This window comes from Centropristis striata, chromosome 7 (genome assembly GCF_030273125.1).
Source record: "Centropristis striata isolate RG_2023a ecotype Rhode Island chromosome 7, C.striata_1.0, whole genome shotgun sequence".
NCBI lineage: Eukaryota > Metazoa > Chordata > Actinopteri > Perciformes > Serranidae > Centropristis > Centropristis striata.
The window spans coordinates 9,733,728-9,752,911 of record NC_081523.1 but is presented as its reverse complement, the minus strand read 5'-3'; the positions used below and the strand labels follow the sequence as shown (position 1 = coordinate 9,752,911).

Below are 19,184 nucleotides of genomic sequence, written 5' to 3'. Positions count from 1 at the left end.
TCTATCTACTTGTTCACCCATTATGACATTATCTGCACTTGTTTTGTCCTCAGGTGTTGTTTTATCTGGTTGGGCGTCGTTGGGATGAGCCTGACCCGCCTCCTCCAGCCCTCCTCCCATGTGTCAGAGCCGTGGCCGTCCGCGACACCAATGAAGCGGCACCCTCGGCGGGCTGCCGACTTGTGGGACCATCTGGCATCTGTGTTGTCCGTCTGGAGATTCCTCCAGCTTGGTTTACACCACCGCAAGTGAGAAAAAGACCTCCTGAAGTGACTCTACCATCAGTGGATGTGTATTACTCAATCATGCCAGTGGAAGGGGCTGGTCAGGAGTGTCCCTCCATCGTTAATGAGCCGTGGAGAGGTCAGAGTGCAAACATCGGGCCTCTTGGAGGCCCGGGCATTGGACTTGGGGGACAGTGGAGCCCCCTAGGGGATGGAGGAGGTCTTCAAGATATGCTTAAAGCTGGTTCTGTGGCAATGACCCTGGGCCCAGTTTCTGCCAAAGGAGAAAAATTGAGACTGGATGAAAATGTGGAGGTTCTGGTGCCACCCAGCCCGGTTCGGCTCGGTAAGACGGTGGCGTTTGGCGTCTACATGAAGACAGGTTCAAACACGGAGCAGTTCACATTAAGGTGAGAAAGCAAATACTTTCATTTAACTTATTTGACTTCGATTTTATTTGGTATTCTGTTCTCTTTTTGTCTCATTTCACTTTTTCTTCTGTTTCTGTTTCTTCTTTTTTCTATCATCCTCACTTATTTCTTGCCTCCTCATCTGCTCTCTCTCATCTCTCAACTCTGCCGCCTCCCGAGGTTGATGGCTGTCACCTTTGTGTACTCAGCCACTTTCAGGAGCCAGCAATGCAAATAACAACCTCATGAATATTCATGACTGATCCAAGGAGAGAAGAAAACACAGAGAATGAGAAGCGGGAGAGAGGGAAAGGGTGACTGAGAGAGGCTGAAGGTTGTGGAGACAGGGAAATGAAAGAAAAGGCATAAAATTAGAGCGGATCCTTGTTTCTCAAGCTAAGGGTGGTACCCCGAATGCCTCTCAGGTGTGCTTTAAGAGGTCACCTACATGGTTTCCCACATAATCGGCAATGTGTTTTCATGCGCTTGTATCCCAGGAAACAAATTTCTTTTTGGTTGGCTGGCTGAAAATGAGTTTAAACCCCTGATCTCGACTAAGCGTGCAAACTGTATCTGCATCCCATCTCTGCCTCATCTTTTCATAGACTTTAGGGATTTCAGGCTGACAAATGACAGATTTATCATTTTTTCACAATTTATTATTCTATTCCGAGAACATCCCAGAACACAACGCCGTGGCTAGATATAGCATTACTATTACAATATACTCCTACGGGGTTGGAACTATTGAGAACATTTTATAGAGCAACCCTGAGCAACTTTGAATATATTTTTCTCACATTTACGCAAAGACGACTTGGAATACACAGAACGCGGTAATTGGCACACGCCAACCAAGACTTGAGCAAATTTTTTTTTTATACCATTTGCGCAGTGTCAAAGGAATTTATTTCCCATAATGAAAGCTGCTCATTTGTGCAGCTAAGAGTATTTGGAACTTCTTCAGTTATTGTTCTGAGTGACATTAATACCCTTCTAATAAAACATGTGACACAGGAAGAGGATATCAGATACTTTGAACTGCCTTTGGATAGATAAAGCATCTTAGTATCTTATTCCATCTGATGTAATTACTGACGTTTATTAACTTATTTGGACTGATTAGAACTCCACTTGGTTTGAAGGAAGGCACAGCTGGGACCCCATATACTAGGCTGTAGTTTGTCCCACTTTAATGGTTGCAACAAAGCTAACTGGGGAGCCAATCATGTCTGCACATGCCTGAAAACTGATGGGCTGATCAGACTGGATCTCGCCGGGGAAAAAAAGTTGCAGTTGGCAGGTTAGCTCTTTCCCCCTGTTTGAGATATCACTCCCACCCTGTCTCTTCATGTCTTTTTTTCTTTTTTCGCGTACTCAGGTCTTTAAACTGTTGTGTACTGTTCCACACGTTCATTACACACCATTGCATCTGCAAAGTAATTACAGAGCTCTAGCATAAGGTCTGTGTGGCAGCAATACACTTGCACATGTGCAATTTATGCGTGATTTGATTCTGTGTTGCATTGCAAACAGGTTGTTAGTAGGAGTAGGAAGCAAAGGAAGTGTACATTAAACACTTGTAGGGAAGATGATTCTTGGCAATGGGGGTTTGAATGCAATTATAAAAAACAGAAGTGATTTGAAACACAATTCACTATAAAGGAAAACGTGTTATTGGTCAGTTAAACACCTTTATTGATCAGATTTAACCTTTTAACGGGATATTCTAAACTAATTTGCTATTTGTTTCATACAAAAAAACAACAATATTGTCAACAGGCTCAAAGTTGTGCATTTCTTTGTGGGCAATCATTCCTGAGGTCATCTGAGGACACTGGAGGAAGAGAATAAGTGGCTAGACTGAGATGCACCTTGTCCAGCTTCCTGCTGACAAAAACTCATACACACTACACACACACACACACACACACACACACACACACAAACACACACACGGACACCCTGCACACACTATTTTTCTTTGCCACACATACTGTATAGTACACATACAGTACATACACATGCACACAAACTTTCTCTCTCTCTCTCTCTCTCTCTCTCTCTCTCTCTCTCTCACACACACACACACACTCACATGCTGTACATGCTTGTTTCCTTCTCTTATCCGTGTGTATTAACCACACACACATAAACACATAAAGAAGTGATGAGGTGGCCTCTGTGGTTCCCCTACAGACACTTTGTCTCTGTCTTTGTTGTAAAACACCCCTGCTGTGTGTGTTCGGTGTGTCTGTGTGTGTGTGTGTGTGTGTATGTGTGTGGTACTGCTACAGAAAGAGTAAAAAAAACACCATCTCCTTTTTTATGGCATCATATATTCTCACTCTCATGTGCTGTGTGTCCACCTGTATGTCCATTTTGAAGAATGTCCTATTTATGTCTCTTCACCTTATCTCACTGTTTGCATACGAGCTGTGTGTGTGTGCGTGTGTGTGTGTGTGTGTGTGTGTGTGTGTGTGTGTCCGACAGCACCTTCAGCTCTTGCCCTCTACCCTTGCATACAGTCCCATGGATAATCTCCCATGTTAGAAGCACAGTCAGACATGTAATAAGGCTTAAGTGGATCTCATTCCTGTGTGTGAGTGTGCTCATGTGTGTATGTGTGTGACACATAATAAGCCTTAAGTGTGCTCCATCACACTGAGGTGATGTGATTATGATAAACTGCTGAAGAGATGAAGGGACACGGAGAGAGACGGACAGACACAGAAAGGAAAGGAGAGAGGGAATGAAAAGAGGAAAAAAAGGAGAGACTGTAACGGGAGAGTTACAGTCTCTCCTTTTTCCTTCAAAAGCTTCCTTCACTTCCATCCCTCGCCTAAAGATGCAAGGACAGAGGACTCGAGGAAACACACATTTGCCAAATTGGATTGGACGTGCTGGCTGTATCACCTGTCACTGGGCTCGTAGTCTCACATAACCAGTCATGATTCTGTCACTTTGTGATGACACTACTCGTCTGCAGAGCAACAGCTGAAACTGTGCTTGTGGATATCTGAGACATCCGGGACTAATTAAGTTACAAGTCGTCTTCCTCAAATTCAATCACATTTTGTGTTCCAGTCACATCATCACCATTTTCAGATTTTAATTTTAATATTTAATTCTTGCCAAAGTTGTCCCCTGATATCTCTGCTGGCTCTCACCTTCATTTGGAACAATTGAATGTACTTTTAATTGGATACAACATTTCTCTGTGAAGGTATCACTACGCACCTTTTATATTCATTAATTTCCTTATGTAGACATGAAAATGAGATGTGGAAATACCTATGAGATTACTGATTTTTTTGAATACATTTGACATGCTTTCATAATCACTAAGCAGATCAGTAGAAAGATATTGATATTTGTCAGTAATGGAAGAAGGATTCAGATCCTTTACTTCAGTAAAAGTACTAATACCACACTGTGAAATTACTCCACTTAATTATTTAATTAACAAGTATTTCATTGGTTTCAGAAATGGGCGTGGCAAAATGACCAACCAGCGCCCCCTAGATTTGAGCCCCAAAAAGAGGTTTATCGTAGAGACACGGAATTTGGTACATACATGTGTCATGGGAAGACGCACCAAAAAGGCTCAAGAAGCCATAACCAAAAATGAACACGAAGTCGGCCATCTTGGATCAAAAATGGCATTTTAGACTTTTTTCGCCATTTCCATGCAGCATACTTTAACGAACTGGTTTAATTTATAAACATGTGTAATCATTTTAAATTGATCATATTCTTTCAAGTTAAATCTTGAAGTAACTGAAAGTAACTTAAGGAGCAAAAACTAAAATTTTTGCATCAAAATGTACTAGAGTAGAAGTATTAAGTTATATATGTGGAAATACTCAAGTGAAGTACCTCAAAATTGTACTTGCAGTACTTGAGTAAATGTACTTGGTTACTTTCCACCACTGATGTTTGTCCTCTCCAAAAAAAATAAAAAAATAAAACTTTTGGAGGTAGACCCATTGTCTTCCCCTATAGACATACATAAACTGGGTGGCAAGACTGTAATTATTTGGCTTCACTGTATGAATCCAGAAGATGATAATGGTGTGATAAAATATGGAGGAAAAGTCTATTAAAAAAAAAAAAAGTTGCACAGTTGCACAGTGATGCATGGTAACTCAAGTGTGCAGACGTGTTATAGATCCAGTGCCAGTGTCACTGACTGTGATTAAGTGAAAATGAAACTGATAGACAATTAAACATGTTTATGGCTGAAAGCACACAACGCACATATGAGACGTGTGCTAGATGAGATTATAATTGGTTTTTGACACTGGTTCTCAAGCTTAGATATTAATAAAAATGACGAGATAATGGACCAAACTTCAATAGACGTACCTGCTTTTTGTGCACAAGCCAAGATTCACTTTGAAAGGACAACAGGAAATTATGAAATGGAGAGACCTTTTTGGTTAATTAGCATTAACTCAGATTAAAAACAGCAAAGGTGTATTGTGTTTATCGTGTTATGCAAGATTTTTGTTTTGTAAGAAAAAGGGTTGTTTGTCCAAAAGATGTTGTTTTTCCAGCCTGTTATATCACCCATTCAGGGTTGTTTCAGCTGCAGTTTTGTAATTATGAAACAGATTTCCAAAGCAGAAGCTCCTGCTCTGTTTCCACTTGTGGCTGTGGAGAATGGATTCTATTATGTCACATTTTCCACTTAAAGACCAATAGGACAAACTCCTTACCGCAACTTCCTTACTTCTCTTCTCTGCCAAGTTGCATTTTACTAAGTAGAATAAAACATGACAGAGGAAAGAGATTGTTATGGCCACAAGTATCAGATCAGAAAGAAAGAGAGAGGGCTGCAGACTGCAGATATACATGATGGCTGCTTGTTTTGGGCAAAAACACTGAACAATCTAAAGATACTGTCAAACAGTACATCCGTTATCTCCAATGTAATATTTTTTCCATTTCCTTTTTTCTTTTTCTATTTTTTGTTTGTTTGTTCAGGTAAACTGCCTTTCCCTTCTCTTGATTTCTTATGAAAACTTTTGCAGCGCAATTTGTATGATATCTTATGGAAATGTGTCGTGATGAGTGTTGTTTTTGACACATCATCGCAACCTTTTGTTGACTCGTGACAACCGCTGTTTAAAACATTTTATGTTTTAAACACGTAGTTAATGCTGTAAGAGAGTTAGGTTTAGATACTAAATTAGCTTTCCAAAGGCTTGGTAAAAAACAAACAGTTTTGAGCTTAAAAAAACAACTACTTCTGGACATAACTTCCAACATTGGGACACCAACAACGGTCTCCTGGTTGAAAGACCGAGGGTCAACATATCCTCCTTCACAACCAGCCACCCAACAGGCAACTTACAAGGTGCATAGATACCTTGCCAATTACAGGATCACAAGATCACAAATTCATCTTGTCAGGTTTGAGTTGAACACCTGGAGATTCTGACCAATCAGCGTCCTGTGAGGAGCTACCAGTAGGTACAGGTGTGATTTAGGTGAGGTAACTGACTGTCTGTTCCTGAAGAGGTTAGCGTAGATACTACAATAGCATCAGTTATATTGAGGCTTATCTCTCCTCAAAAATGTCAATATAAGGCGTCTGTACATTCAGCAAAATACGACTCACATTTGCGTTTTAGACTGTCCTCCGCTGCCATCTTAATGACATAGTTGTGGTGTTTGACGCTGATGTGAAGTTTAAAAGGCGGCAGGGCCGGCTCTAGGCATAGGCGATATAGGCGGTTGCCTAGAGCGACATCTGCTGGAGGGGCACCGCCAGTCACCCTCAAGGGAGAAAAAAAACAAAACAATAATAATTTTTCGATGCCCATTGTCGCCCTTGCTTTGTGTTCAGTCTTGAAAATAATAAATATTAACAAAATAAAGAAACAGATAAACAATGACATTATCTCATTTGTGGTGCTGAGTCACATGATGTGTGGTCATTGCCTTGCCCCCCTTTAGATGGTCAGATCACTATCACAGAGGTCAGGTCAGGTCAAGTGACAGACAGGTTACGTTTTGATATATCTTGCAAGATGAAACGGCCGTCAAAGCTCTCCAGTGAGTAGTATCGAAAGAGAAGAAAAGAGGAGGAGGAGGAGAAGAAGTCCCAATCTTTTTTTAAATGCTGTTTTGTGTGAAGACGTGTCATTTGTATTAGCTTGCTAGCTCGGTTGAAATAAAGCAAGGCTAGCTTAACACAGTTAAGCACATTTTTTGCGGGGTTTGCACTTTCATTGTCTCTCTTGTCTCTTTGTTAGCGGTCTCCAGCTGTGCTTGTTTGCAAATTGACTTGTAAGTTAATAATTATATAGACAGACAGTTGTATTATATAGCCTGGTTGGCATCATGGGCAAACAAAAACGGGAGGTCCCCCCTCTGTGAAACAGCAAGCGGAGCTGTTCAACATGAATGGATCTCGCCTAGGGCACCAAATGGGCTAGAGCCAGCCCTGAAAGGCGGATGTAACACTTGGGGAGGTAGATGGGTTAAAGAAATGGTGGACTTTCATCCAGGAGAACGGGGTTCCTGTCCTGTGTGAAAACCTTAAATAAATTACATAACTTGTGTTTTTTGCATAACTTATGGTTGTTGTTTTTTTTATGTATCTAACATTTTGTTTTTTTTACGTAACTTACTTTTTTTTAATGTAACTTAAGGTAGTCACGTGACCCTCGTAACTACTTCATTGCCGGCATTTATGTACATTTATCTACGTCTTTTATAATGCCTTACCAGGAATTTTTCTCGCAGTAAACCTAGATCAGTCTAAATTTACCAAAACTGCAGTTTTTTTATAACTGCGAACCATATGGGTATGTATAATGTATAATGACGTGTCTATTTTTAGAATGCGCCGCTGTACCAAACGCTCATTTTGAGAAATGCTCATATGTAGCGTTATGGGTGGTATTGACAAACGGTCTATTCTGTTGTTTAGGTTGGAGATCTCGTTGGTTATATCATAACTAATTCATCTTCATGGTATCAATGAAAGCATGAAGCCTTTTTTCTGCTGTATCACAGAACAACAGTAGATACTGCCCTAATTATTACAATTGTTAACATTTCTCTCAACTTCTTTCTGCTTTAATTGAATGTCCAGAATATGGCTTGTACTCATGCATTCATTCTATATCAGTGCATCAGAAAACCCTTAAAAGTGAAACAGAAGACACAAAATATTTAGTGTGTCTGTCTCTAATCTGCATGCCATCACTTGTTACTTCAAAAGGTAGAAAAGGGGACAAAACCTGATGATGAATTCATCTTCTATGTCACTCCAGCTCAGCGAGCATTCTGCCAAAAGTATTTAATACAGAGTTTCAATCCTTGGAAACCCTCGCCACAGAAGTTTGATGCTTTAAATCGATGTTTAGTTGAGCATTTCAGCATTTTTTAGCGGTGGGAATGTTGACAGACTGAGGGTCAAAGTGATTAGTATCTCCCTCATTAAAAAGCTGTCGTCTTGAACTGTGTGCTATCCTTGTTTGGTTAGTTAATTAGTGAGATGATTACTGATGAGGGGATAAATGCTATGTGTGTGTGTATTTGTGTGTGTGAGATGAACTGCAGATAGAGACAGATTGAGACAGCGATTATCAAAAGGCAAATACGTTGTTTTTTTCTCTCTGCTTGTGTTCTCTCTCATTTTCTCTATTTTCTCTGTTTTTATGTGACTGGTATAATAATAGCCATTTGTTTTTGTATGCGGCCTGAATTTATTGTCCCTTTCTTTCTTTCTTTCTTTCTTTCTTTCTTTCTTTCTTTCTTTCTTTCTTTCTTTCTTTCTTTCTATCTTTCTTTCTTTCTTTCTTTCTTTCTTTCTTTCTTTCTTTCTTTCTTTCTTTCTTTCTTTCTTTCTTTCTTTCTTTCTTTCTTTCTTTCTTTCTTTCTTTCTGTTTGTGCCTGTTTGTGCGTGTTTGTGCGCGTGTGTGTGTGTGTGTGTGTGTGTGTAGGGATTAGTGGATTTTTCCTAGGATCAGAGGGGAGATGTACTTCTAAGGACCAGCTAGTCCTCTCTGGTGGTTATACCTCGAGCACACACTCTTTCTCCTCTGTGTCACAACACACACACACACACACACACACACACACACACACACACACAATATGCCTAGGATGCCTTTATTCCACAAAGCTCCACCATCGATTTCACCTCAAATGCCCTTTTCAGCAGCAAGGCTGGAGAATCAATTGTTTTTTGCGACTGTGTGTGTGTGTTTGTTTGTCTGTGAGCTTGCGGCACATATATTTAATTAACAATATGTGAGTCATGTGTGCCTAAATATAATTTGTCCTTTGGGAGTGTATACTGTACTTACTTGTGTGACTGTCTCTCTCTCTTTATGTGTGTTTGTGTGTCAGTGTTCTTGTTTATCTGATGCTCTTTGTGTTGAACCCTTCAGACTAACAAATGCATTTTATCTTCAAAAAGGCACAAAAGATAAAATGGGAATTAGATCCATTTATTTCAGCTGGGATGAAAACAATAACTATGTTTCCGGGGTATTAAAAAGCCCACACACTACCAACAAATTGGAAAAAAGTATTTGCAATATGACTAATTGTGTTGAGTGAGCAGTTGTTTTTTTTTGTTATTGTTTGTTGCTGTTGTTCTTTTTCTTTGGCTACTATTTGTCTTACATTATTTGCCTTTTTTTTTAACAAGGAAAAAACAGTTTTGTTAAAAATAATATCTTCAAGAAGATATTATTTGGTATATTGACTGAATTCTGGTGATCTATTTTCAGAGTCTGATTTAAATGTTCCCCTTCCTGTGTATGACAAAACAACAGGTGGGGAAAAATGTGTCAGGAAATTTTGCTATTTGTGAAAATGAAGTAAAGTGGCTATTCCTACCTAACAAATTTACATTTGTTATTCAAATTTGTATGATATCCTACGAGATGAGATATGACGAGCGCTGTTTTTGACACATCTCTCAAACGTGACCACAACCCTTTGTTACAACAAGATCTCCCTCACGTTTCTTAGCTTGCCGTACATCGGTGCATTGTAAAAATTGCACAAACACGTCATTACACATGCACATATGGTTTGCGGTTGTAAAAAAAGGCTGCAATCTCTGTGAATTTATGATACAATCTAGGTTTAGGGCAAAGAAATTTCCTGGTAAGGTGTTACAAAAGACAGTTTAAACAGTAAATAAATGTACTTAAATGCCGAAAGTGAAGTAGTTACAAGTGTCATGAGCCTACCGTAAGTTACGTTAAAAACGTAAAATGTGTTTTCCTTCATTTTATAATTATTTTTTCATTGGATGTACATGACATTTGGCATGTCCCACACACTGCTCCGCCTACTACAGTGTGTGTAATTAGTGGTTAAATGATACTAATACAGAAAAACAATTACATGGTTATATTGTCCACAAGAACTTATTTGATAAAATGAGTCATTTTGATCAAATATATTCTACTTTTATTATCATATCAACCTTTTTCATGTGTCCCTGAAATTGCAGTCCACCCTGTCATTATGGGGACACTGCCCCTTTAACAAACCCTCTGACGCTCTCAGAGACACTTTTCCCGTCAATTTGTCTTTCTTTAATGGAGGCTGAAACAGAGGCTAGTTGCAAAATAAGTATTTACGCTCATATTTAGTCATTTTCATCACACTATGTGTAACATGTCCACCCAGTGAAATATCAGGTAATATAAAAACCTTTCTAAAATCTGAAGTATATTTTCTAAACAGTAAACAGTCAACTTGCTAACTGAGTCATGTTACCCTATCATGACAGGATGGACATATTTTGCTGTTAGCATGAACATTGTCTGCCTATAGTTACTTCATAAAAATAAAATAAAATTGGGAGCTTGACCAACATGCATTTCTACCAGCATAACCTCTACTTAATACAATAAATATGAAATTCAATGGAAATTCTGAACTTTATTTTTGGGAAATGGGGAAGTCTCAAAGGCACCTTATGGTGGTATTGACTTATTCCCCTGGAGTCCTTTCTTCTGTGTTCATCATATTCTCTGGAGGAATTAATTCTTGGATCAGATCATGATTTCTGTTTCTCTAGTACAATCTTTTAGTATTTCCAGTATAGTGCTTTAAATAGTCACCATAGCCATTAAAGTGCTCCCAACACAGCATGGACTCGTGCTTGCTTACATATATAATCTTTCTAACTCAGAGCACTCTCGCAGTTCTCATGAAATGAACAATTACCTGTTGCTTTAACAATCATCCATACTGTGAGTAAGAATATGGATGTAGAATTTGAACCAATTTTTTAAAAAAATGCAGCACAGGAGGGGTTGGAATAGCAATTATTCATGCAGACTTATTCTTGTTATTCTACATGAACAAAGTGTTTTTAGAGATTTAAAAAGTAAATGTAAGAAAAGCTTAGTAATTCATAATGAAAGGACTCTGGGGGAATAAGTAAGAAAGTGAGATTGAATGGGGAATAAGTAGCATCGATATGTAATTATGGTGAGCAAATTACATTATTTAGATAAATAAACAACTAATATGAAGAAAAATCGACATCATTAAGGCTTTATTTTTACTTTCTGTGGGATAAAAACAGATGTAGCCTCATATCCTCGCTGCCTGTGCTGCCCTTGGAGACCAAAACGCTGTATCAAATGATATTTACTAAATTAGCATCCGGAGAGGGCTGCAGCACTGCCGATCCTACTGAGAATCAACATCCTGCTAAGTGGCTTTATGCAGCTTTCAGCTACTTGAGTCCTCTGTTTTAGTTTGCTGCACCATTGAAACTAAAACAATGCCAAATGTTGCATAAGACCCACTTACATTTGTTATAAACACACAAGCTGCTTCTCCATAGTTCACAAATGATGCTCAAAAAAGTTTATCATCACAATTTCTGACTCGTGTTTGCCTTATAATCTTAGTCTTGACTTGAATAAGATCAAGGATAATTATTGTGACTTTGTTTTAGAGTCTTTCTACTCGTCAGTGGTCAAAATATCCTTTTGCAGCTTGAAATTACTGTCCAAGAGTTGCTTGATCAAGGGTATTGTTCCATGAGACGGAGGAAAAAGGCACACAATGCTTCCCTGGTGGCTGTCTTCTTCTTTTTTGTTGTTGGCATCACCTGGAGTGGCACGTAAATTGTTTGAGTACGGGGACAGAAAGCAGGGCTCTGGATGATAATGATGATTTAGTGAAGGGAGTCATTAACCCCCTTTAGCCTGTATTTCAAGCCGTGGTGTTTACACCTCTGTGATGTTTTGCTTTCAGTCTGAACTAGCCAGAGGGGGGCCAAGTCATCCTAGCTCTGTACCGCCTTCAGAGGTAACAACAAAAGCCTTAAATTGACTGTTAAAGGCGGGATCAATGTGAACCGGTGGAGCCAGCAAGATGGAAAATATATGACGTACGTACTTGTGTGACCAACACCTGGATAATAAGGAAGGAAGTGGACCATATCATCAGAAACAAGCCTGTCACTGGGTGGGCGGCTGTGGTTCAGTTGGTAGAGCGATTGTCTACTGATCGGAAGGTCGGTGGTTCGATCCCCGACTGTGGCAGCATACATGTCGAAGTATCCTTGAGCAAGATACTGAACCCCAAATTGCTTCCAATGCTGCATTAATCAGTGTGTGAATGAATTCCCAATGGTGGCAGGTGGCACCAATGTGCCCTGGTAGCCTCGGCCACCAGCATGAATGTGTGTGAGAACGGGTGAATGAGCGTAGTGTGTAGTGTAAAGCGATTTGGATTAAATCGCTATATAAGTGCACTCCATTTAACTTTGCTGTGTCTATAGAATCTCTACAGCGAGAAACAGCATGACGGGCAGTTCTTCCGCCATTATAGTTTTAAATGCAGTCGCTTATTGTACGCATACTGCCACTGCTCTGTTAAGCCTAATTACCACCGTGGACGTAATGGCTGTGCCGTGGTCACCGGAGCTGATTGCTGCCACTCTGATCAATGAGACCACCCCCACTGGGCGCGCCGCATCCCAGCTGCGGTTCTCTGCTATGCAGCGCTATCAAACGTAACACTTCTATTTTTGAAGTGAGCTGTTGCTAAACCGTGTGAAGCAAACAGAGCAAATTGCACCAGACAGGAAATCCGACTCAGAATCAACATAATACACTTCCGCCCCCATTCAAAATAAAACACAATACGCAGTTTATGTAGCCTATCACAACTTCACATCAACATTAATTCTTGACCAGGGGCACCAGGACAGCAGTAAAGCAAAGGGTCTCGGAGGGTCGGAGACATGGATGACGAGAGAGTGATTGTTGAAGTGGAACAGCATACAATCATTTATGACATCAACAGTTCTTCCATGTCGGAGAAGCAAAGTAAGCTTTTTCTTGTTGTTGTTTCCTTTATTCACACAGTTTATCTCGGGATGTTGCGGCTTCGCGTACGTTCAGGATTATCACATGATCTTGTGATCTCGCGTGAATACGGCTGGCTCGATACGCTGCCGTTACGTGCCCAGTGGGGATTGACGCCGGGCAGAGGGCGGAGGAAAAAACGTGGTCGCAGCTGTTACACGCCGTTCCGTCCCTGATGGATATCCCGTGTTACACAGCACTACCTTCTCCTCATACTTTGTTTCGCCAGAATGCCTAGAATTCACAGACTGGGGCCAATATTAGGCTGTATGAATGTCCTGAGGCAGCAGAGCTTGTTTCCAGCACTTCTGCGGAAACACAGTATAAAAAGGTCTATGGTGGAGTTCCCTAGAAGAGGCTTTAACAACACATGGCTTGTAGGCCTCAGCTGTTGAGATGTCATGCAGATGATGCATTGCAGTGTGGCTTCACCAAGGTGATGGGATCAGGCCTGAGCAACTGCTGTTCTCTGCCTCACATGTTCTTGTGTGGACAACCGAGAGTTTTTGCTGTCCACCGTAAACTGTCCTGGGATTAGCACAACAAGCGGATTACTGTCCGATTGAGTCACACTCGAGCGATTGGAAATGAAACGTGGAGCTGGAAAACCTGCCTTTGTGTTCCTGGCGTTGCCGTACTTCTGCAGGGTAACATTATGTGAAGGGAAAAGCATCCAACATGGTAACATCCGGTCCCATCATCCAAAGTGCAGAACATACCTGTACAAGTGTTTATGTCACTTGTTCTATTGGTTTGCCCTCTTATGGACAATTTTGACAATCAAACTGACACACACACACCCACCTGAGAAACCATAAATTATAATATTATGTCATAAAAATGTTATGAGAAATTTCATGTCGACTTTTTTCATACATGTGAGAGTTATTTCAGACAAATGCACATACATATTAAAGCAATCAGTCACATATTTGTGAGTTTCATAGCATGTCTCCAATATTAGCTGACACACAGATTATGTAACTGTTGACATGAAAAAATTGCTTCACTTCATTGTTCTATTGCCTAATACCTAATGCCAGCAGCCAGTCTGTACAATTCCTGGAGGAGAGTTCTCAAACATTTACATTTAAAGGACCTTAGATGTTTGAACTAAAGACTCTGCTCTTACTGCCATTATTACTTTTATTCTCTAGAGAAGTGTGCAAAGCTAGACTGTCCACCACAGGCAAAATATGGTTTCCTGGTTAACACTCACACAAACACCCACTCTCCTTTTATCTGTTTAACCCACACAGTCACTCAGTCTGTTTATTCCCCTAATCCAGTCTGCACTATCATTCTGTCTTCCTCTACTTCCTCACCTCCTTGCTCTTCAATTTCCCTGTCACCATCTCCCTTTCTTTTCTCTCCCTTCTCCTGTTTTCTCTCCCGCTCTCTCTTTCCATCTCAAATCTGTCATGAATATTCATAAGGGTGTTATTTGCATTGCTGGCTCCTGAAAGAGGCTGAGTACACAAAGGTGACAGCCATCAACCTCGGGATAGCGCCAGTGTTTGTGTGTTATTGAGGCTGTGCATGTGTGTGAGGGCGAGAAAAATAGACGAGAGGTAGGCAGGGAAGAGGAGAAGGAGCAGAGTCGGAGAGAGAAGAATGGGGGATTGTGTGTTCTTTCTTTTTTTTTTGGGCTGTATAAATTGCAAAATGATTGACATTATCACCGAAATTATAATTAATATGGCTCTGAGTAGAGTGTGCTTGAGCAAAATTTGAAACATTTTGCTTTTTGAACTCAGTTATTGAAATGACAGTGATCCGCAGCACAGCCGAGCATGTGCACACATGTTCGTTTAGCCGTTTCTTCACACACATTTCCCCATTTCTCCCCGATTTCGACTCCCAACAGTCTCTTTTTTTCTCTCTTCTTTACGATCCTCTATCGCTCTTTGAGTCTGGGTCTGCCAAAGCCATTTTGGGGATGCTTCATATGCAAATGCCTGGCCGGTTATTGTGCTGTGTTTATTGTTCGTGCCACTCCTTGTTGCAGGATAGAGGAGCCCCATTTAGAAACGGGTCTCCTCTGTACTGCTCCTGCATTCCTCTGTGCTGCAGATGCACCAGTTGCTCTGAGTAGCACGCTTTAAACCGAGCGGTGTATGTGTGTGTTTTCCTGTGTGTTTGAGCATTTACCTCTAAGTTACCCCAGGAGTTATAAAAAGGAGTTTGAGGATAAGTTTGTTTTTATTTTAACAAGCTGTGGGGAAAACAGCTGATATTTTTACTAACAGAGAGAAATCCCTCACCGCAGCTTTCCGCCCTGGAACTCGAGTAACGTTTTTATTTTCTTGGCCTGGGACCCAGACTCATGAAAACATATTGTCTGTTTTATTATTCTGGGACCCACTTGAAATAAGCTACAGATGTTCCTATTGTAGAAGTCCCAAATTTTTACAGCACAATGGGTGAACTGCCGCTGCACTTTGGCTCCGTCTCCAAAAGGGGATTTTTTTGGAAGTTACTTAACATCGTGTGATGTGTGGCTGGTATGTTTTTTTTTCTATTGTACAATGCATCAAATGTGTTCTTAATTAAAGGTGTTAAAGTCATTACAGCATATCCTGTGTTCTCCTTTGAGACGCTATCAGACCCATTAAGGGGGATGTTTATACAGAGTTCTTGTTTCCATGCAGCCAATCAAACCGCATCTTTTAAGCCATTTTACAGCCAGACAGCCACCTGTTCCTAGTGTAGTAACAGGTGCTCAGTAAGTATTCAGATCACTTACTTAAGTAAAAGTATTAATACCACACTGTTAAAGTCCTAGCCTAAAGCCCTAAAAGTATCAGCATCAAAATGTACTTAAAGCACTACTTTTACTATGTTATTCTAAATATATTATTAGATTATTATTATTGATGCATTTATGTAATTTGGATTTTATTATATATATATATATATATATATATATATATATATATATATATATATATATATATATAGTACTGTGCAAATGTCTTAGACAGGTGTGAAAATATGTGGCAAAATCAGAATGCTTTCAAAAATGGAAATGTTAATAGTTGTTTTTTTTTATCAATTAACAAAATGCAAAGTGAGTGAACACTTTTGCACAGTACTGTATATATATACCCCCTCCCATGAATTTTCATGTCGTAAATTGAATTGAGTATGTTGCATCTCTTTCCCGGATATGAGAGGACGCTGGCGCTGTTTATTCGCCGCTTCTTCTTTCTTACAAAGTTTATTGTATGTATGTTTATGTATATGTACGGACGGGTTGATGGCTAATTCTTCCATCCCTGTCTTCCTGTTATGTCCACCCCTATTGCCTGATGAGCGTCTTGGAGTAGAAAAGCGCTATATAAATTAAATGTACTGTGTATATATACAGTCTATATATATGTGTATGTATGTATGTATGTATATATATATATATATATATATATATACAAAGCAAAAGTACCTCCAAATTGTACAATACTTGAGAAGACACACAAACTTTGTATCCAGTGTAGCTCTCCTGCTAAACTTTCCTTCTTATTTAACTCACAAACATGAAGACATCCTCCGCTGCCCCTTAGCTTGTCGAACAAGTGATCAAACAAACATTCTCTGGGGGAAAGTGCACTGCTACAGGCCAGATAGCTAATTAGCTGGTCAGCTGCAGCACATCAAACAGCTTATGAACTTACCTGCAAATATCACCACGCTCTATTGATGCTGATGCGCTCCATGATCTTCAATACCACTGTGAAAAAAACACATGCACTGCCTGTGACTTACAAGCTACAGCACAAGTAAATTAACTTTATCTGTAGTTCTTCTGTTATGAATTCACCTCAGTTCTCTATTCCTCTCATTTGCTCTTCTTTTTCCTTACTGTAAGCAGAGAAGAATACATTAAAAAAATCAGCAATGAGTCATTGATGTGTAGGTCAAAACAAAGCCAGACTCCAGGGACTTCACATTAAATTACAGTAATTTAAATGCTGCTGAAACAATGCCTCCATGCAACCTAGAAAATATAAAAAGGACATTCACCTTTCGACAAAATGTAGCTGGTTAGTTAGGTGAACTTTATTCCTGTTTTGTTGACAGTGGAGATGAAAAGAGGCTGTTTAGAGCTTCCTCACACTCTGACGCTCCTTTCCAGTTATATTGCAAAATACTAAAGGGCACTTTGCAAAAAATGTCAGGAAAATTATCAAAGGAAACCAGTGATGCATGTTATATTTTCTTATTGCACAGCCATTCTGCCGTTGAACACACTTAAATTGTTTCACTAAATAGCTTTTTTTGGTCTTAATATGCTGTTTACAAGGCTTTAATAGGCTTATAGTAGTCTAAGTATGCACTGTGAAACTGTCTTACGAAGGAACTCTTTTCGTGGACTTGTGCCCAACAGGCCTATTTTGTAATCCGTCCATGACTAGCCTCTCTTCTTACCTTTAACACTCTATATGAAGAATACCTCTGCGGCTCCACTTGGATCACAGTGGGATTCTTAAGGCTGCGTCTCATCTACATGCCTCTCCATTGTTGCAGAATAATGGCATTCTTCAGAGACTTTCTGCTATAAGTAGCTTGTTTATCTGCTCGACACATTCTACATATTTTTCTTTCCTTCCCATTTGCTTACAGTGATGCACTCTCTGCTGTAGTCTATCCAAAGTTGCTTTTCAGAATATCGCTTCCTCTTTTAGTTCATCTTCCTATTCACTGTGCACTGCAGGGAGCCTCACAAAACAGCCCCCAGGCTGGGAACAATTTTTTCCCTGTATATATATATTTATATATGTATGTGTGAGTGTGTGTGGGGGTGTGTGTCTTTGCTGGTTTCGATAATTGGAGAACAGTTTATGAGGATAAAACGCTGGGCACGGTTTCCTGGATGATGACAAATGAGGATATGAAGTGGTTGTGATTGCATTTATATCTACAAATTTATTAGACCACCTGTCATAGAAACAAGAAAACATACATATTTGAGAAATCTTTCAAAAGCTTGTTTAAAACTAAAATTTTATTGTTATTTATTTGGCAAATAAACTGAATTCACCTTTTTATACCTTTTTTTGGGGCCGGCTCACTGGGCTTCTCTGAGAAGTCAGAAATTATCAAATGAGCATTTATTCACTTGCAAAACAGTGAATTTGAAAATTCATGGATAACAATAATAATTATATTTTAGCATTAAAATATCATATGGGTCAAATAACTTTAATTGCTGTTAATTTAGGACAGCTTTGGCACCAACCAGTTGAATAAATTTGTGAAGCACTGTATGTCTGTTACAGTTAGTCCGTTACATGTCCTCAAGTACTGTCATTTATTTGAGTAAATTGTATTTGCCAGAGTAGTTTAATGTAGCATACTATTGAGTCCTACTTGAGTAGACTTTTAAAGAAAAAACTTTTACTCCTTTACATTAAATGCATTCATTACGCTACTTTTATTAATTTATTATTTTATTCATTCATGACCCATTAGTAGGCAGGTGGTCAGCTGGTCCAAGGTCTTTCTGGCACTTGTTATATATATATATATATATACTTGTTGTATAGTACTACTGCAACCACGCTGGGATCCGGTTGTGAACACTGGTCCGAAGGTCAGTAGCCTAAAAACTACTAGCCCTGCTTTCTGTCCAGCCTGTTCTCCAATCAAAAACGTCAATATAGGTTGTGTGTACAAGCAGCAAAAAACGAGCTATGTGTCCGTATTTCACCGGACGTTGTAATGCGGCAGGGCAGCTGTGGCTCAGTTGGTAGAGCGGCCAACATGTCGAAGTATCCTTGGGCAAGATACTAAACCCGAAAATGCCCACCTATGCTGCATTCATCGGTGTGTGAATTAGCTCCCAATGGTGGCAGGTGGCACCAGTATGCCCTGGTAGTCTCTGCCACCAGTATGAATGTGTGTGTGAATGAATGAGTGAATGAGCGCAGTCTGTAGTGTAAAGCGATTTGGATAAAAGCAATATATAAGTGCAGTCCATTTACCATTCACCATTTACTAATGCATTCACCGCCATCTTGCTGATGTAGTAGCGATTGACAGCCAAGTGAAGTTTAAAGGGGCAGATTCCCACATTCGGTTCGAGGATGGGTCGAACAAGTGGCGGACAACAGAGCAGGGTTTTTGTCCTGTGTGAAAACAAAAGCAAAACATTTTTCACTTAAGTTACATTGTTGTTG

General features: G+C 39.8%; 1 protein-coding gene across 1 annotated transcript in view; it reads left to right on the top strand.

Annotated features, from left to right (window-relative positions):
• Positions 1-19,184, top strand: part of si:dkey-215k6.1 (transmembrane protein 132D) — a 322,832-nt gene that overhangs the window by 98,183 nt on the left and 205,465 nt on the right. Inside the window, exon 3 of the mRNA XM_059336286.1 lies at positions 54-634. Coding sequence (XP_059192269.1) covers positions 54-634 — 581 coding nt within the window. The remainder of the gene's footprint in view (positions 1-53; positions 635-19,184) is intronic.